A 21,269-nucleotide genomic window follows, 5' to 3' on the forward strand; every position below is an offset into this window, starting at 1 on the left:
TAGAGATATGAAAATTGCGAATTCGATCCTCGGGAATATAAAGAAAACATTTGTCATTTGATTTTACATTTCATTACATGTTACAATCTGAACGGAAGTTATATTAATAAAATACCCAGGACATATAAAATCCCTGGGATATTATAGCAAATATGACTTGGATATTATATAAATTCCCAGGGACATTACAACGTTTATGAGATTTAACCCGACTGGCATGGAAAGTAAAACCTCACAATAGGTTTTAATGCCTATAGAAATAAGTCTCTTACTTAATAGCGATCCCAATGAATAGGTTTATAAGGATGGGTATGACTCTCAGGTGGGGCATTCGTTAAGGAGGAACGTGGGTTAGGGTGAGGCATTGTGTAGTGAAGGCGATGGGGGTACGAGCCCACCCCACCCTTCCCGAGGCAAGGGAGTTAACTGACTTTAAAAGTCCAGTTTTCACTTTTATAGTCAGTTAACTCTCTTGTCTCTGAGGGGGCACGGGTGGCCCAGTCGTCTAAGGCGCCGCGATTCGCTGTGCAGAGTTGCGTCCCTTGGGCACGCCGGAAACCTATGATTGTGGGTTCGAATCCCGGTTCGCCCCGATTATGTTTCTGGATTTGTCAGCACCATACCCGTGCTCGTGGGTTTCACCGAAGTGGTAAACGTCTGAGACCTGCATCACTTCGGGCTTTCCTCCCACATTAATTAAGCTGCCACGGGGTAATATAACTGGAATACTGTTAAAAGCGGCGTTAAACCCAACTCACTCTCTCACTCACTCATCTTACCTAATACATTTTTCTTTACTGTGCTGTGCAATGGATTATCCTTTGGGTAATTTTATCATACATATCTATTTTTCAGCCATATCTGTATACTCATCATCAGCTTTTAACCGTTAAAAACAAGTTATATACACTCTCAGTATTGCTTGCAATACTTGATTGAGTATGAATCGTGAATACATAGTTTATTTCACTCCATTCAATATATACCTCCATAATTGCCATATTGAGAATAAGTCGATATTGATTGTTGCTTCTAAAGATAATCGTCATATTTATTTTTTGTTTGTTTTGTTTTAGTATATTTTTTGTTGTGTGGGGATTAGTATGTTTTACAGTTTCAATTATTTGTAGTTGTACATTAATAGTGTAATTACTATTTGACGCTTGAAATCACACAAATGCATCACATTAAATACACATAGCATTATATAATATTCCGTTGCACATAACAAGTCTGTCAACACATTACGCGGGCTCGTTTGTTTCATCACGTGGTTTTGTCTCTTCCTGGGCTTTCTTTTCTAATTAAAGTGACATTATACTCATATCAGTGGTATATCCAACTCACTCAACCTGCCATATTTCTGTTCACCTCAGGTCTGAAAGCCGGACAGTCAGTAGTTGTAACAACTCTTAACCGGGAAGATCTGGAAAAAGATTACAGATCGGACGCGTCCACTGAGTTTGTCCCGTACATGACGGACCCTGCAACGACGGCAGCAGACCCGGCATTCCTGGACAGGGTTCTCAGGAAGAGAATAAACTACTCCCACAACGACATCTCGTTCTCCATTACCAGCGTCGGCGGCCTTGCTATGACGGGACCACTCACCGTCACGTTCCCCTATGACAAACATGACATGGAGAGGAAGTACAGACTTCTCCATTGGAACCCTGGTAGGTTCGACAAACTTAACTTCCTCGTAGACACCTCACATTAACATGTCTGCCCAGAGAACGGAAGGTTGTGGGTTCGATACCCGCCTCCATCAAACCAAAAGACTTCAAAAGATGGTACTTGTTGTTACCCTGTCTGGCGCCCGGCATTAAGGAGCTAAAGCAAGGACTGGTCGGCTCGGAGTCAATATATTGTGTCTGAGTTGGGTATTCATGTTAAACTGTGGCATGGTATCTCAGTGGGCCAGCACTATAAAATCGGCATTAGTACGGATAAGTACAAGCAGCGGGTACCCACCCTGCTATTACCCGCCCCTCCCCGGGTACCCACTGTAGGTCTCAGGAGATGTCTCAAAATGTCCGATTGAGAACATTTTTAGCATAGCCCTGGCAACACGTATTTAGATACATGTATTAAACAATCTGGTCATTTAGCTGAAGCTCAATTAAGTTGTATCTTTATTCAACCATATGAAAAATCAGAAGGAATGGGTGCATTGTCAGAAAGAAATGCGAACATTAGTGGCTTGTAGTGTAACCATAGAGTTCAAGATACTTTTTGTCATTGAACAATATATCACGTGACTAACCACGGGTCCTGGTAGTCCTGTGGGTACCCGGGTCCTCCTCAGTACCCACCCGACCCGGGTACTCTGAGCTACCCGTCCAAGCCCTAGTATAAGGTGTAAAGTATTCTGTAATTCCTTCCGGATATCAATGGAAATGTGTACCTTGTCAATATCTGATGTTTACTAGTAGGGCATATTTTCAAACACGTGAGACATGATGTCCAGAGACTGACCTGCATGTTGTTATCTCACCTATAGCTAGTCAGGTGAAATTGGGTTTAACGTCGCGTCCAAGATTACTGCACTTGTATAGCGACGTGCATGCACTTGTGTGTGTGTGTGTCTGCTTGTACTAGTCCGGACTGATGCCGATTTATAGTGCCAGCTCATCAGATACCATGCCGCAGTTTAACATGAACACCCTACTCAGACACAGTATACTGACTCCGAGCCGACCAGTCCTTGTTTTAGCCCCTTAATGCCGAGTGCCAGACAGGGTAACAACAAGTATCATCTCTTAACGTCTTTTGGTATGACGTGGCCGGGGATCCAACCCTGGACCTTCCGCTCTCCGGGCGGACGCTCTACCGTAAGATATCTTACCTTGAGGTGAACATGCCAATGCTTGGCCCGTGCTCCCGAAGCCGGCAGTATTGCTGGTGGAGACCGTCAAACATGCTCAAACTTTTACCTCCACACCCTGGCTACTTCAACATTGGTTTGTTTGTTTGTTTATTTGTTGTTTAACGCCGCACTCAGCAATATTCCAGCTATATGACGGCGGTCTGTAAATAATCGAGTCTGGACCAGACAATGCAGTGATTGACATCATGAGCATCGATCCACGCAGTTGGGATCGATGACATGCATCAACCAAGTCAGCGAGCCTGACCACCCAATCCCGTTACTCGTCTTTTTACGACAAGCATAGTCGCCTGGGTTGCTGAAGACCTATTCTACTCCGGATCTTCACGGGTCACTTCAACATTGGACGGAAGAATATTCAAACTTGTTTCAATTTTTTTTACATAAAATGAAAATGTGGTCTCATTCTTGTCTTATTCAGATACTCAACTATGGCATGACAGTAGTCTGACATGCACATCAGAACCCAACACTGAAGCTGAGGATTCGGAATCCACCGGAATCATCAAAGTAAAAGTAATATGTCCCAATAGTACTGCTTCATGAGTTAGACATGCCTGTAATGTGTCAAGCCTTTATATCACTACTCGGCTTCTACGCGAGCATGAAGACCCTTTCAGTGTCTCGTCTATTTAATTTTGTAGATTTTAGAGTGAGTGAGTGGGTTGGGTTAAACGCCACTTTTAACAGTATTCCAGTTATATCACGGCGTGTCAGCTTAATGTGGGAGGAAAGCCCGAAGTGATGCAGGCCTCGGACGTTTACCACTTTGGTGAAACCCACGAGCACGGGTATGGTGCTGACAAACCTAGAAACATAATCGGGGCGAACCGGGATTCGAACCCACATTCATAGGTTTCGGGCTTGCCCAAGAGACGCCACTCAGCGCGGCGAATCGCGGCGCCTTAAGACGATTGGGCCACCCGTTCGCCCGAAGGTTTTAGAACCACTTGCACTCACAGTTACAATATAAGATGTCATTAGACAGGACATTCCAGGGCCCTGTTCCGCAAACCGATCTTAGCGCTAAGTAACTCCCTTACTTTAACATAGGCTTACGATCGCTTTGTGGGCGGGGCCACGGGTAGTGATGTTACCAGTTGTAAAACCAAATTCTGGCCATGACAGGGATGAATCACTTGTCTCAACTGTTAGGCGCCGCAAATCGCAGGTCGTTTACGAAAACCAAATATCTGACCTCATGATGGCTCTTGGTGTGTCACCTCCATGCCCATGTTCTTGGTTTGATAAGGGGGTTACAACTGTATGACCTAAAAATGGATCCCTGTGACCTGCCTACGAGAGAAAGATGTCAAGCAGCAATATAACGTAAATACTGTTCTGACGTTTAATCCCCACCTATAGCACGGCATTCTTCAAAATTCCAATTTTCCCAAATTTAAATAAGCAACCCTAAAGTTCTCCAGGTTGCCCTTCCTTTTCGGACGTACCCTCCTCGGGAAAACCACTGGCCATGCCCAATTATGTGTACGCATAAAGTCGGAAAAACACCGACTCACTCTCTCTCTCATCCTAAATCACTCACTAGACATGCAATACACCTGGAAGTCTGATGTGTTTGTGTTTGTGTACAGGTATGTGACACAAGGAGCGGTAACCAAGCAACGAGAGGCCGGCGGTCAGCCTCTGCATCAACCTATTTCAGCCAAGCTACTCAGTTTCTCATCACTCCAGTTCTGATCAAAATACCCAACGACGGCCCACGCATTACTGGACATTCCCTCTTGGAAATGGATGAAGATCAAGGTAAATTGGAATTGGGGTATTTCGCAGGGGGTTCCGGAGTGAGATATGTCCAAAGTTCCTCGTGTATATCCGAGGACCGCCTCCGTGGTCTAGTGGTAGAGCGTCCGCCCGGAGAGCGGAAGGTCCGGGGTTCGATCCCCGGCCGCGTCATACCAAAATACGTTAAAAGATGGTTCTTGTTGTTACCCTGTCTGGCACTCGGCATTAAGGGGCTGAAACAAGGACTGGTCGGCTCGGAGTCAGTATACTGTGTCTGAGTGGGGTATTCATGTTAAACTGCGGCATGGTATCTCAGTGAGGTAGTACTATGAATCGGCATCAGTCCAGACTAGTACAAGCAGCCTTACAAACACACACACGTACATGCACGTCGCTATATAAGTGCAATAATCTTGGACGCGACGTTAAACCCCATTTCACCTCACCTCATGTATATCCGATTGATTGAGTATGGTTCTACGCCACCTTTATCGACATTCCAGCAATATCACGGCAGGGGACCCCTGAAATGGGGTTCACACATTGTACCCGTGTCGGGAATCGAACCCGGTTCTTCGGCATGACGAGCGAACGCTTTAACCACTAGGCTACCCGACCGCCCCCATTTGTATCCGAAGGAGGAGGACCAAGTCTGCCCTGTATTATTGTGTGTCATTCCATCAACCACTGATGTTTGGTCTAATGAGATTCGATTAGTTACAGGAGCAGTGATATAGTTGGAATATTACTGACTGTGTTTACACACCCCACTCTTACTCTTGGTCATCAAAGGAGTAGATGGACTGATAATTCCTTGTTTGTGACTTTTAACATAGATTACTGTTTCAAATACAATGATGTACAGGATGGAGTTCTTCTGTACATACGTTCCCAAAGACCTAATATACTACTGGTTGTTGCTTCAGGCACAATGATGTACAAGCTGGAGTTGTACTGTACATGCATTCCCAAAGACCTAATATACTACTGGTTGTTACTTCAGGCACAATGATGTACAGGGGCGGTCGGGTAGCCTAGTGGTTAAAGCGTTCGCTCGTCACGCCGAAGACCCGGGTTCGATTCCCGACATGGGTACAATGTGTGAAGCCCATTTCTGGTGTCCCCCGCCGTGATACTGCTGGAATATTGCTAAAAGCGGCGTAAAACCATACTCACTCACTCACTCAATGATGCACAAGCTGGGGTTGTTCTGTACATACGTTCCCAAAGACCTAATATACTACTGGTTGTTGCTTCAGGCACAATGATGTACAAGTTGGAGTTGTCCTGTACATACGTTCCCAAAGACCTAATATACTACTGGTTGTTGCTTCAGGCACAATGATGTACATGCTGGAGGCGACCGACAGCGATGGGGATGAGATCAAGTTCAGAATCAACCAAGATGACATACGTGACAATCTAACCCTGTCGGAGAATGGCCTGTACGTGAAGTTTATGATCCTTAAGCAAACGTTACGCTAAACACACACACACACACACACACACACACACACACACACACACACACACACACACACACTAACACTAACACTAACACACACACTAACACACACACTAACACACACACTAACACACACACTAACACACATGTGCTTACTATTCATGTTCTGATGAATCTTAATATACTACTTATTTCAGATCCCATTTGAACTGATATTTATATATAGATACTAAAAAACTAATGAATCTGGACAAAACAAAAGACACTGAATATTTTGAAGGTTGTCATGTTTGTTTCAGACTGAGGTACACCCCTGCGTCTGACTTTAATGGTGTTGTGGAGTTGGGCGTTGTGCTGTATGAAGTCCCCATAGAAGGGGTTCCCCCAAGTGAAGTCACCGTCAACGTCACCATCATCGTTGTATCCGTCGCCGATGCTCCCACAGCCTTCGCTGCTAGTGACAACAGAAATATCCTCAATCCAGACCCTACAGAACCAATACTGGTAACAGGAATTAGATTGTTACTGTGCCTTATATAATCTAAATAAAACACACAATGAGTGAGTGAGTGAGTTGGGTTTAACGCGGCTTTTAACAGTATTCCAGTTATATCACAGTGTGTCAGGGTAATGTGGGAGGAAAGCCCGAAGTGATGCAGGTCTCAGACGTTCCGGTGAAACCCACGAGCACGGGTGTGGTGCTGACAAACCTAGAAACATAATCGGGGCGAACCAGGATTCGAACCCACAATCATACGTTTCTGGCATGGCCAAGGGACGCAACTCTGCATAGCGAATCGCGGCGCCTTAGACGACTAGGCCGCCCGTGCCCCCTAAAACACATAAAGCAATATGAGATTGAAACAACATAAGTTAATTAATGAAGTAGCTTACACCATGCACATCTCTCGAACATCTACTTTGGGAACGGGGAAGTCTTGTCGTAAGATGAGAGTTAATGCGGTGGGCGGTCAGTTTGGGTGACTTAGTGTCCTCGTACCACGTTGTGTGTATTCCTCAGCAACCCATGCTTGCCGTAAAAGGCGACTGTGTTTGTCGACGCAGCTAACGGGGTCCGGTGGTCAGGCTCGCTGACTTGGTTGATGCACGTCGTCGTATCCCAATTTCGTGGATCGATGTTCCTGATATCCGACTCTGGATTGTCTGGTCCAGACTTGATTATTTACAGACCGCCGTCACATAGCTGGGATATTGCTGAGTGCGGCGTTAAACACACAAACAAGCAAGCAACATAAAAATAACACACCATTTATAGTGGGCTGCATTTACGAACTGCGTGCGCAAAGCGTTACACTTACCCAGTCAGTGTGTGCTCGATTTCAATCTCAGCTCCCTAGGGAGTATACAACCCAAGCTCTAGAAGTTTAACAGTTACATTACCATCTCATCCTACCGGGTACCCATTCACTGCTGAGTGAACAGAGGCACATTTTGAACAAAGTCACTTGCCCAAGGAGACACCTTGTGCAACATGTGCTTCAGTGTGGGGTAGGACCAAACCCCTAGAAACTCACAGGAGTCAATGGTTCCGTCCGTCCGTCCGTCCGAAAACTTTGTCCGCACGATTTCTCTTACACTATTCAGTGGATTCATCTCAAACTTAGTACATGTAATCTGTGTCTTATGGAAGGGTGCAGTCAAAAGAAATAAATTGTTTTTATTAATTTTCCATTTTTTTAATGAATTTTTTAAACCCTAACGTCCGTCCGAAAACTTTGTCCGCGCGATTTCTCTTAAACTATTCAGTGAATTCATCTCAAACTTAGTACATATAATCTGTGTCATATGAAGGGGTGCAGTCTAAAGAAAAATATTGATTTTTTTAATTTTCCATTTTTTTATGAACTTTTCAAACCCTAACCCTATCCTCGCTATTTAATTTGAAACTACTGACACACTAGGCCGGTCGGAGGGATTAGTGAGCCACGCTCACTTTTTGTCTTGTTTTACTAATGTTTACGATTTAAATATATTTGCCTAATCATATATAAGTGTTAGGTCACCATTTTGATGTGAATCCTATTCAAAGACATTCTTACATACACGCAACTAGCGAGGAGATAAATGCTGCATACAATCGCTGGGCGAAATGTGATGAACTTGTTCCTCTATTTTAGACCTTGTTGGAGCAAGAGAGAGTGAACGACACCTCCCCGACGGTGTACACGTGGGTGTTTGGAGCTTACGACGTTGACGACGGTGACAATATGACGTTGTACTTCACTCACCCTGAACACGGATATCTCTCGGTTGGCGATGTCGTCACCGCGTCGCCTGATTGTACTGGCAGTCATTCGGTGGGTTTACTAGCAGATCATCCTGCACTCGTGGGTATCTCAAAGCACCTGGGGGCCTCGGTTAGAAAAGATCTCCAAAAGTCTATGTGTTGTCGCAACACGCGACTCTATTTGATCCATTGGTCAGAACTGGTGACCCGGTGACTCTCATATCCCGACGGCGTTATCGTGCTCATATTATCAGTCACTGGTTTGTCTGGCTCCGATTAAAATATGTACATGTCACAGAGATGAATCTGGAATATTACTGTAAACAGTAACCAAACATCCGTCGATATATACCCTGGTTCTCTCCCAGTTGTCAGACGTGCTAATCATCAGGTTTGTTTGTTTGTTGTTTTACGCCGCACTCAGCAATATTCCAGCTAAATGACGGCAGTCTGTAAATAATCGAGTCTGGACAAGACAGTCAAGTGATTAACATCATGAACATCGACCCACGCAATTCGGATCGATGACATGCATCAACCAAGTCAGCGAGCCTGACCACCCGATCCCGTTAGTCGCCTTTTACGACAAGCATAGTCGCCTTTAACGGCAAGCATGGGTTGCTGAAGACCTATTCTACCCCGGATCTTCACGGGTCGCCAATCATCAGGCCGGTCAGTGAATTGTGACCGGTATCACGCCTAGTCTTACCTACCTAATTAATGGGCATCTCTCAACTGTGACCAGAGTATGATTTGGTTTGGTTTGGTTTGTTGTTTTACGCCGCACTGAGCAATATTCCAGCTATATGACGACGTTCTGTAAATAATCGGGTCTGGACCAGACAATCCAATGATTGATATCATAAGCATCGATCCACGCAATTGGATTGATTATGATTGTTGTGTTTGATCACTGCCATGTTCTCAAACAGGTATTATCCCTATGGTATATATAGTTTGTAAACCCTCTGTAAAATCGATGCATATAACACCCTTTTAATGGTTGAAAAATCGTAATTGCACTGGCAACAATATCAACATTTGTTATCTTGGGTCATTGCACTGCGCGTGGTGAACAGGTCTAGGTGCGACCAATACTTTGCATTGAGTAAATTGAAGAACTGATCTTCTGACATATATGAGGATGAGGTATGTTTTAGAACAATACATACTCATATCACCAATCATTGTATTCAGCATCATTGGATATGTCCAAGGAACGAGACCCAACCACTCATTCTTGTCCTTCTTCGCTCCCCAGAGTGACCTCCCTTGTTCAGTCGTCACAACAGGCCACCGCGCAGACTCAGTAAACTGGATCTACAGGATCTTCCGGTACGAGCCGGATACAGAATTTTACGGCTTTGACGAGACCCGGATCTACGTACAGGATCAGACGGGGCTATACTCGGACGTCATCACTCTCAAGTTTGCTGTCATGGAGCAACCGTGTCAGAACGAGGCTAAGTGCAAGAGTATGTCTACACCTTATTTTCCGTCTCAACCCTGTAGTGTGTACTTCCAAGCGCCTCTGAAAAAAGAGATTATTCCCTTAAAGGGGAAGACACTGAAGGAAATTGTATTGATTTATATATGCATCTATGGTAAAATTAGTAATGGGATAAGAAGTGAAAACAACACAGTTACCTCTTGCCATGTAGGGCTCAACTGTAATTCGGCTCACTGAATGTTGGTTTGTTTGTTGTTTAACGCCGCACTTAGCAATATTCCACCTATATGACGGCGGCCTGTAAATAATCGAGTCTGGACCAGACAATCCAGTGATTGATATCATGAGCATCGATCCACTCACTTGGAATATGATGACATGTATCAAACAAGTCAGCGAGCCTGACCACCCGATCCCGATAGTCGCCTTTTACGACAACCATAGTCACCTTTTACGGCAAGCATGGGTTGCTGAAGACCTATTCTACCCCTGTAATTCGGTTCACTGAATGTATTCCTCATGGTATGGTAGCATAAATTTATTTCATTTCGAATTTTCTCGTTCTTTCAATTATTATTTTTTCTCTAACTCGTTTCGATAATATTTTCGTAATTTCAATTATTTTCTTGGGTTTTTTTTTAAATTCTTTCTCGTATTTTCGATTATTTTCTCGTTATTTCAAGTTTATTTCAAAAGCTCGAAATTTCGAGAAAATAACAAATAAATAGAAAAAAATTGAAATTTTGAGAAAATAATTCAAATAACGATACATTTCGATTTGAAAAAAAACATCAGTGCTACTAAAGTGAAGCCATTTGGTTTTCGTGTCTCCACCTATGTTATGACGCTTATACTGCTAGAAACAGAATGAAATTGTACACCTTCACTTACTAGAACATGTAAAACATTTGACAAGGAAAATGGTAGTGGCCTACTCAATAAATCATACAATACAATTGAATTGTCGTCCTCAAATAGAACAACATATGTCTGACTGACAACTTGAATTTCAAACAGGTAAAAACCCTGACAAATACACGTGCACCGACTACCGTCGAGCGGAGGGATTCCACCAGTATTACGTCTGTGACTGCGCCCCGGGCTGGACGAACACCAACTGTGACCTTGATATCAATGAATGCTTAACCTCCCCCTGTGTCTGGCCCTACATGTGCCACGACCGTATCGGAAGCTATGACTGCGCATGCCCAGAAAGTGACCCTAATTGTGATGGCTTGGAGGCGTGGATGATTGGACTAGTCGTGCTAACGATGTTACTCCTAGCAGTAATCTCTTTCCTGGCCTGGTATTCCTTCATGGTCAAAAGAGGGTCAGTTATGCATGATATGTATGACTTTTGTTTGTTTGTTTGTTTGTTGTTTAACGCCACAATCACTAATATTCCAACTATACGACGGCGGTCAATGTTAAACAATAAAATACACAGCCATATAACATTAACAATTGGAATTACCAACTCGTAGTTCATGTGTTACATCGATGGCGTTGATCGTTCCTCGCAGTCGACCATGGGTGATATTCCGAAACTCACATGATATTTATAGGCACCATTCGCTGTGCAGAGTTGCGTCCCTTGGCCACGCCAGAAACCTATGATTGTGGGTTCGAATCCCGGTTCGCCCCGATTATGTTTCTAGGTTTGTCAGCACCACACCCGTGCTCGTGGGTTTCACCGGAACGTCTGAGACCTGCATCACTTCGGGCTTTCCTCCCACATTAAGCTGATACGCCGCGATATAACTGGAATACTGTTAAAAGCGGCGTTAAACCTCACTCACTCACTCCAACTGATAGGAGGCAATCAATTTTGGGGGCTAACAGCACATTATTATTTCAAAACACTCGTCATGTCTAGTGATCCATTTATTCGTTTGGTCAGACCCGTGGACAAATTATTTTTTCCGCATTTTCGAGGATAATACTGTTTTCAAAAATATTCCAGGCCAGATAGATATCCCAGGTCAGTTTGTAAGTCCCTACAGGGACATGAACATCTTACACATGACACTGACAAACAGAGATTAAATAAATCACAAATATATTGTGTTGCAGGCGTCTCAAGTGGTCGACGTTGTGGCGGCGCATTGCAGGAGAAGCTCCAGACGTGTCCGAAACTAAAACAGCATTCGTCAACTCTGCCTGCGATGAGGTGAGTCCTCAGGTGACATATTGCTGTTCAGCTGTGAGGTGTAAGAGTCTTATGGTCTCACAGCCCGTGAAGATTCCGGGTTAGAATTGGTCTTCAGCAACCCATGCTTGTAAGAGGCGACTAATGGGATCGGGTGGTCAGGCTAGCTACATTGGTTGATGCATGTCATCGTATTCCAATTACGAACATCGATGCTCATGATGTCAATCACTGGATTACCTGGTCCAGACTCAATTATTACAGGCAGATTGGTTTGTTGTTTAACGCCGCACTCAGCAATATTCCAGCTATATGACGGCGGTATATTACAGGCAAATCATATACTACAAAAATATTGCGCGCGGAGTGCGACGTTAAACAACAAACAAATTTGACCCCTTCATTGAACTCCCTCAAAACGATTACTTCAAGAAGAAAGCAAAATCCGTGTATGACTACTTCTGTTGTCAATTCCATATCTAGATGTTTCGAATCCATACGGGTACTTTAGGCGTACAATACATTTGGTGAGAACAGGTGATTTATTGGAACACACAAACCGGGGGGCTTTTTCTGGGCCAATCACGCTGCAGCAATTCCAAGTTGCTCATAACCATTTCCTATCAATAAAGTATTCTCACATTCTAACATCTGTTCCACGTTAAACTCCCGTACATCCAATATTACATTATTTTTTGTAATCGGCCATTCTGGCCAGGCAGGTGTAGCCATACCTATAGGTACGTCAACCTGTGATAGCAGGCAACTATCGGCACCTACATGTATGTATGTCAGAATACCTAACGTGAAGATACATTGCCTTCATGGTTTCAATGAAGTATATCATTGTTTCATGATTCTTATAGTGTCTGTCTGTTGTTTAACGCCGCACTCTGCAATATTCGAGCTGTATGACGGCGGTCTGTAAATAATCGAGTCTGGACCAGACAATCCAGTAATTGACATCATGAGCATCGACCCACGCTTTTGCGACATGGCATGCATCAACCAAGTCAGCGAGCCTGACTACCCGATCCTGTAGGTGGCTCTTACAACAAGAATGGGTTTCTGAAGACCGATTTTAACTTCACGGGTCCTACTTGCGAGTGACAGACGTGAGTTACTGCATGTATATTGAAGCATGTTTCTCACGTGTAGGTTGAACACACGCGTGGAACCGTGAACACGTCGAAGTCGGACACGTCACATCCGGTTAAGAAACACGCTTCCGGGGCCAAGAAGAACAAGGTGTCAACCACTGTGGGCGACTCTGCTCAACTCAAATATTCCGTGGAGGTGAGTATTGTAGACGTTTACCCTAATTCATTAAACTTACATTTCCTTTATTCAACGAATTCGAGTGAGTGAGTGAGTTTGTAACACTGTTTGAGTGATAGCTCGGTCTGACAGTGTTACGAAAGCCCGTAGTCATGCAGGTCCAAGATGTTTACCACTTCGTGAAACCCACAAGCATGGGTACGGTGCTGACAAAAAAAGAAACGTAATCAATGCGTGTATGACATTCTAACGCGTGTCTGCCTTTAACGACTTGACCATGCGTGCCCCCACCAAGTCGACATCCACTTCCCCCATGTACGCTTTTACCACATTGTACTCGACAGAGGCGACCGTGATTCCACTGATTGTGTAGTTTGATGGATGCCGTGGTTTCCCTGTGTAATCTGAAAAATGCAATCTGTACAGGCTTATCCCTTGACTTTACTATCAAATTCAGCTGATGGTTGGTTGGTTAGATGGTTGGTTTGTTGTTTAACGCCGCACTCAGCAATATTCTAGCTACTAGTATATGACCTGTCTGTAATAATCGAGTCCTGACCAGACAATCCAGTGATTAATATCATGATCATCGATCCACGGAATTGGGATCGATGAAATGCATCAACCAAGTCAGCGAGCCTGACCACCCGACCCCGTTAGTCGCCTTTTACGACAAGTATAGTCACCTTTCACGGGAAGCATGGGTTGCTGAGGACCTATTCTACCCCGGAATCTTCAGCTGATGGACCTTAATATATCTGAAACACTTGTAATTAAGTAATAAGCGACGAATGGGGTTGTCAATCGTACAACAAAATCACTGCAATATTTCATTGTAGGATAAACAACGAGACATTTATTTCTTATATGAGACACCAACACTATGTACAGCCTCTTTAAGGAGGTTGATAAAACAGTACAAGCTTTAAACATTTTTACCCAAATATTAATAATGATCACTCCCTGAATAGAATCCGACCTCGGAAATGTCGGACAAGTTTTGATATTTCCTGCATATTCTCACAATTATCAAGGCAATCAGGTGTACCTTTTCTCCTAATTCCGATCGTCATATTTCTCACACTTTTAAATGCGAACGTTCGGCCACTGCGTTTATCTGCGTATCCCTGCTACATCTAAGGGGAACAACTTACTAGACACTCCCCTCTCTAAAATAACGTCGTCCAACATGTGACGTAATCACGTTCTGAGCGCATAATCAAATCTCCAGAATTGACGTCATGATAGAACAATGTTTTAAGACGATATTAACAACGCTTCGTTCTTCATTGTTCTTTGCCATTTATCGCGCAGCTAACTTATAGGGGATGGGGCGGTCGGGTAGCCCTGTGTTTAAAGCGTTCGCTTGTCACGCGGAGACCCGGGTTCGATTCCCGACATGGGTACAATGTTTGAAGCCCATTTCTGGTGTTCCCCGCCGTGATATTGCTGGAATATTGCTAAAAGCGGCGTAAAACCATACTCACTCACTCACTCTTATAGGGGATATTTCACGTGTCTCATGAAATATCATGTTTCTCTCACCGTATGATCAGGGGAAAGGAGATATTTTCACAATCGGCGTAGCAAGACAAACATGATATTTCACGAGACACGTGGAATATCCTATTCATTATATACTTTTTGTGTATGTGTCTACCGGAAAGTTATATTATTATATGGTTTTTTATTTGAAGTTTACACGATATACGGCATTTACATTGGACACAATTTGACGTTCATACGTTTTTCTTGAGACCGTATTCTTTAAATGACGTAAACACTGACAAACTACTTCCACGTTCCTGGGGAAACCTATGGTTTGGTTTGGTTTAGTTTGTTGTTTAACGCTGAACTCAGCAATATTCCTGTCTGTAAATAATCGAGTCTGGACCAGACAATCCAGTGAATAATATCATGAGCATCGATCCACGCAATTGGGATCGATGACATGCAACCAAGTCAGCGCGCCTGACCACCCGATCCCGTAAGTCGCCTTTTACGACAAGCATAGTCACCTTTTACGGCAAGTATGGGTTGCTGAAGACGCGGAAACCCATGGGGATTCCCTAGCACGAATACGTACAGAAGCGTTCTTTTTGATCATTTAGACCCTTTAATCTTGAACTCGGCGTTTTAGTATACTCTATGAAGGTTCATACTCCAATGAAGTCACACAAAGTGAAAGTCACTTCTTAATTATTACAAATGTAAAACCTTGAAACGTAGATTCTCCTTACCTAACACACAGGGACGGTTCACCATCACTAATGTTTGCGACTTAAAAGGTAATTTCGTGTTTACAAAATTTTAAACAATATAAACGAAAGAAGCAAAGTATATTTAGGGTCACGATTTTTTTTTTATCATACATGTAGATATGATTTTATACAACAAAATCAACTTTAACAAAAAAATATTCTTGAAAAATAGGAGACCGCTGTTATTAGCGAAAGAATACACGCTGTTTAAGTAACAAAAATGGCGCTTTGCAAAACGAAGTCTCGATTGATGAGTTAAATGAGAAATTAACAGTTTACAACAAAGCATTTTCGAGGGAATAGCACACGGCAAGAGGTGATAACTGCATAAATGACCAGCTGTCGTCATTTTGCCTTTTTTTGTCAATGTGGAACTATTGTAAAAGAGCGTCAACTGTTTGTGTACGGGCTAGACACTTACGAAAAAGGGAGACAATTTAAGGGGAGGTAACTCTTGTATGACAAAAGCTTCGTCAAAGTGTTATGTTCACTGCAATGAAAATATCACTTTTCTCAACTTCAGAAAACTCAGTCTTTCACACTGAAGTATATAATAAATCATTAAATGCACCACGTCAATTATGTATACATTTACAGGGGAAAGGCAGCCGTCCAAGCACTCCAAGAGAAATTACCGTTCAACCTAAATCAAGCCACGCCTCTCAAGACTGGACACCAACAACATCGCAACTGACGGAACCGGAGCGATCAATGACACCGGTGGAGCAGTGTGACGAGCGACCTGGGAGCGGTTACTCTCTGCTCAGATCGACACTCCAGAGGCGAGAGGGCAGCGTTACGTTAACGGACAAACCAAGCAACGACAGCGACCTGTAACTGAACAAAAGTCTCCTGCACTTTGCTTGTTTGTTAAACAGCACGAAGTACATACATTGGACTGGACGTTCAATCCTACAACGATATAAAAAATTGACGTTAAAAGTGTTACATACCCTATAAAAAAATAATTAAAAAAATTAAAAAAATTATGTTAACATCGGTTAAATTCTTTTTCAGGTAATACTTGTTCTGGTATGTTCACCGATTGTTTTTCTTTGCAGTACTAGGAACTTTACATATTCACATTCTGGACTAAATCAAGAACAATATCTCAGAATAATAAGTTTCTTGTCCATTTATGTCTTTCAGATAATGTAAGTGCTCTTATATCCTACAGTTTATCTAATCCTGCAATGTATGTACCAAGTCACCTGCCTGTCACCACTCGTTCCGTGAAAATAAATATGCTTAAGTAATTGGCTGTTAATTTGTTTTGAACGCCGCATTCAGCAGTATTCCAGCTATATGACGTCATTCTGTAAATAATCGAATCTGAATCAGACAAACCAGTGATTGACATATGTATTGATCTACGCAAATTGGGATACGATGAGTGAGTGACTGAGTATGGTTTAACGCCGCTTTTAGCAATATTCCAGCAATATCACGGCGTGGGACATCAGAAATTGGCTTCACACATTGTACCCATGTGGGGAATCGAACCCGGGTCTTCGGCGTGACGAGCGAACGCTTTAACCACAGGGCTACCCGACCGCCTCCGGGGAATACGATGACACGCATCAGCGAGTGAGCGCGTCTGACCACCCGATCCCGTCAGTCGCCTCTTACGACAGGCATGGGCATTCGCTGTCTGCCGTGGCAATGTGAACATGACTGATGAAATCATCAGTGCACCACTCTGTCCACTCGGTTACTGACTTGATTTCAAAGCAAGATATCGAATTGGGCGGGTGTATGCCCGGATCTCTTGAAGACAATATGATTTGGGTTGTTGTTTAACGTTGCACTCAGCAATATTCCATAGGTCTTCAGCAACCCATGCTTGCTGTAAAAGGCAACTATGCCTGTCGTAAAAGGCGACTAACGGGATCGGGTGGTCAGGCGCGCTGACTTGGTTGATGCATGTCATCGATCCCAATTGCGTGGATCGATGCTCATGATATTAATCACTGAATTGTCTGGTCCAGACTCGATTATTTACATACCGCCGCCATATAGCTGGAGTAAATTACAAACGAACAGCATATGGCTGCATGTTAATATTTCCATTTGGTTTACAAGGTGACCGTATCTAAAAAACGAATTTGTACCAAATAACAAATTTCAGTCAACACATAAACGACGAGATTGGAAATTGTACGTCACTGTTACCAAGAACAAAAGTCGTCATATCATGCATCAACAAAATTACATGCGATGTCGGCGAGACCCTGACGGTCCGTGTCGCCCGTGCAAACTAACCTACCACGTGCAACTCATTTCCTGCGACCTGACATGTGACGGCGCATGTTATTGTGTACACTCGTACTTCCATTCAACAACTGAACCTTGTCAAACCAGCTGGTACACGATTAAACAAATAATCCCACACATTCTGTTTCATTAATTACACATTGTCACATGGTATCAACAGTCTAATTAGTTAGTTCAATAACCTGCCACATCTCGTCAAGTTGTTGACATAACACCAAGTTGTCCAGACAAACGCCAGCCTGTCTTGTGTCAGAAAAACACGCTACAGTCAATTTGTAGAGACAGACCTTCATTTCAGCAAGGAGTCTTTCAAATAAAGAATGTCCACCCTCGGATAAATTAAAAGTTAGCTTTAACTGTTTTAAACCAGAAGAGCACCGGGTTGGATTCTATGCTTGAAAGCATACATATCGTTTCGACACTGAACAGCTTGCAACAAGTCGGTAACGCTTCAATGGCTGCCAGATTTTCTTCGGTTTCATTATCAGGAGATTCTGAGTTAGACAAAGTCTGTGAAGATTACTGCCTGAACCCGTGAAGATCCGGGGTAGAATAGGTCTTCAGCAGCCCATGATTGCCGTAAAACGCGACTATGCTTGTCGAAGGAGGCGACTAACGGGATCGGGTGGTCAGGTTCGCTGACTTGGTTGATGCATGTCATCGAATCCCAATTGATGCTCATGATATTTATCACTGGATTGTCTGGTCCAGTCTCGATTATTTACAGACTGCAGTCATGTAGCTGGAATATTGCTGAGTGCGGGCGTTAAACAACAAACCATCCAAAAGCTTCCTGAATCAGAAGACATTGTGCATCTTGAACCGAAAGATCAAACCGGCAAAAACTGACAGCTTTTATTGCAGGTTTTGTTTGTATTGTTTGTTGATTAAGGTCGCACTCACAAGTCCAGGCTCGATTATTTACAGACCAGCTTCATATACACAAGGAGGTCAGGTGAAATTGGGTTTAACATCGCGTCCACGATTATTGCACTTATATAGCGACGTGCATGCACGTGTATGTGTGTGTAGCTGCTTGTACTGGTCCGGACTGATGTCGATTTATAGTGCTAGCTCACTGAGATACCATGCCGCAGTTTAACATGAATACCCCACTCAGACACAGTATACTGACTCCGAGCCGACCAGTCCTTGTTTTAGCCCCTTAATGCCGTGCGCCAGACAGGGTAACAACAAGTACCAGCTACCCACAATTCAGATGATTCTGTCATTTGCTTCCAACATCTCCTCATGAGATGGTACTCCAACTCATTGTCAGGAAAGATATATGTCTCATCCTCCACTTTGTCCGATCTTCCACCAAGACCACCGGACCTTCCGCTCTCCGGGCGGACGCTCTACCACAAGACCACGGAGGCGGTCATATACACAAGGAAAAAACACACAGTTATCTACTTGTTATCTATTACGGTTGTTGTCGATGTTAATCTGCCGCTTATCACACAACATGTCATTCATATATGCTTCTTATCACTTGGTTGTTGTCACTCCAGCTTGATAAGGGGGTCACGGGTGGCTCAGTTGTCCAAGGCGCCGCGAATAGCTGTGCAGAGTTGCGTCCCTTGGGCACGCCAGGTACCTATGATTGTGGGTTCGAATCCCGGTTCGCCCCGATTATGTATCTAGGTTTGTCAGCACCATACCCGTGCTCGTGGGTTTCACCGAAGTGGTAATCGTCTGAGACCTGCATCACTTGGGGCTTTCCTCCCACATTAAGCTGACACACCGTGATATTTCTGGAATACTGTTAAAAGTGGCGTTAAATCCAACTCACTCACTCACTCCATCTTGATAAGGGTGTCCTCATCGAAACGTCGCGATATGCAATAAACCAGAGACCCGTGAAGATCCTGGGTAGAACATGTCTTCTGCAACCGATGACTACTGTAAAAGGCGACTGCTTATCATAAGAGGCGACTAACTGGATCGGGTGGTCAGGCTTGCTGTCTTGGTTGATGTATGTCATCGTATTCCAATTGCGTTGATCGATGCTCGTGATGTCAATCACTGGATTGTCTGGTCCAGACTGTTACAAACCGCCGCCACGTAGCTGGAATATTGCTGAGTGCGGCGTTAAACAAACAAACAAACAAACAATTAACCAGAAGATGTTGTCCATAAAGATGTATGTTTTTCTTACTTGTTTGCCAACATCTTGAATGCCAACATCTTGAATGCCAATCATAAACAGACGGCAGAATATGCTACTAATTTCGTGATATGGCAACAAAAGTGACGGCCTCGTCCCTGGACACGGTTACTGTATAGTTGGGGTATACATTAATCTGGTACAGTAGGGACAATAAGAACAAGGTAATTTGGCCAAGAAGTTTAATTAAAGCTTCATGTATATCGATGGGGCACGGGTGGCCCAGTCGTCTAAGGCGCCGCGATTCGCTGAGCAGAGTTCCGTCCCTTGGGCAAGCCAGAAACCTATGATTGTGGGTTCGAATCCCGGTTCGCCCAAATCATGTATCTAGGTTTGTCAGCACCATGCCCATGCTCGTGGGTTTCAACGTAGTGGTAAACGTCTGAGACCTGCATCACTTCGGGCTTTCCTCCCACATTAAGCTGACACGCCGCGATATGACTGGAATTATGTTAAAAGCGGCGTTAAACCCAACTCACTCACTCACTCATGTATATCGAGGATATCAAATGTTATATTTTGGATAACACTTTCTTAGTAAAGTACATATTCTCGTACTTATTTGGGCGGAGTCCCGTCCGGATAACTTAGTAGAGTACGAGAATCTGTACTTTACAAAGAAAGCCTTATCCCAAATATAACATTTGTTACATTTGACCACTTTCTAAATGTGTTCATCGATGATATCGTTTAATAATAATCAAATAACCAATTCCCTTTCACTTCTTTACAAACCTGCACCAGAAATAAACAGGCCAGTGAGATCACCTCATCTGTTTAATATTTAGATCAGTTCATGAAGAGTCACAGTGGCAAACCACTGTCCACAAGACAGTTTTACAACAGGGATCACTTCAACTTTCAAATAGTCAACTTTAACTTAATGTCAAGCAAATTTGCTGTAGCTCCAGTCGGTGGTGTTTACGTTTTAGAACTTTTGAGTGAGTGAGTGAGTGAGTGAGGTTTTACGCAGCTTCTAGCAATATTCCAGCAATATCACGGCGGGGGACACCAGAAATTGGCTTCACACATTGTATCTATGTCGGGAATCGAACCCGGGTTCTGGCGTGACGAGCTAACGCTTTAACCACTAGGCTACCCGACCGCCCCTTTAGAACTTTTGAAGTACAATCGAGCATGCACTTTCGACCAAGATTTCAAAGAGGTTCATACGAATCTTTATGAGAAGTTGGTTGATCAAGGTTACGACATTCAAGGCCCCAGTAAACCTGTCTAAACATTGTATGGTCTGTTTGTTTGTTTTTTGACGTCGCAAATAGCAACATTCCAGGTAAATGACGGCGGTCTGTAAATAATCGAGTCTGGATCAGACAATCC

The 21,269-nt window shown here is 43.6% G+C and overlaps 1 protein-coding gene across 1 annotated transcript in view; it reads left to right on the top strand.

Annotated features, from left to right (window-relative positions):
• Positions 1-16,324, top strand: part of LOC139473150 (uncharacterized) — a 181,934-nt gene extending 165,610 nt beyond the window's left edge. The window contains exons 128-138 of the mRNA XM_071255668.1: positions 1,377-1,676; positions 3,312-3,400; positions 4,486-4,657; positions 5,973-6,081; positions 6,401-6,605; positions 8,240-8,419; positions 9,611-9,824; positions 10,817-11,129; positions 11,873-11,969; positions 13,107-13,244; positions 16,085-16,324. Coding sequence (XP_071111769.1) covers positions 1,377-1,676; positions 3,312-3,400; positions 4,486-4,657; positions 5,973-6,081; positions 6,401-6,605; positions 8,240-8,419; positions 9,611-9,824; positions 10,817-11,129; positions 11,873-11,969; positions 13,107-13,244; positions 16,085-16,324 — 2,057 coding nt within the window. The remainder of the gene's footprint in view (positions 1-1,376; positions 1,677-3,311; positions 3,401-4,485; positions 4,658-5,972; positions 6,082-6,400; positions 6,606-8,239; positions 8,420-9,610; positions 9,825-10,816; positions 11,130-11,872; positions 11,970-13,106; positions 13,245-16,084) is intronic.
• The last annotated feature ends 4,945 nt before the right edge of the window (positions 16,325-21,269 follow it).

The sequence above is a fragment of the Haliotis cracherodii genome, unplaced genomic scaffold (assembly GCF_022045235.1).
Source record: "Haliotis cracherodii isolate W230 unplaced genomic scaffold, xgHalCrac1.p SCAF_27, whole genome shotgun sequence".
Taxonomy (NCBI): domain Eukaryota; kingdom Metazoa; phylum Mollusca; class Gastropoda; order Lepetellida; family Haliotidae; genus Haliotis; species Haliotis cracherodii.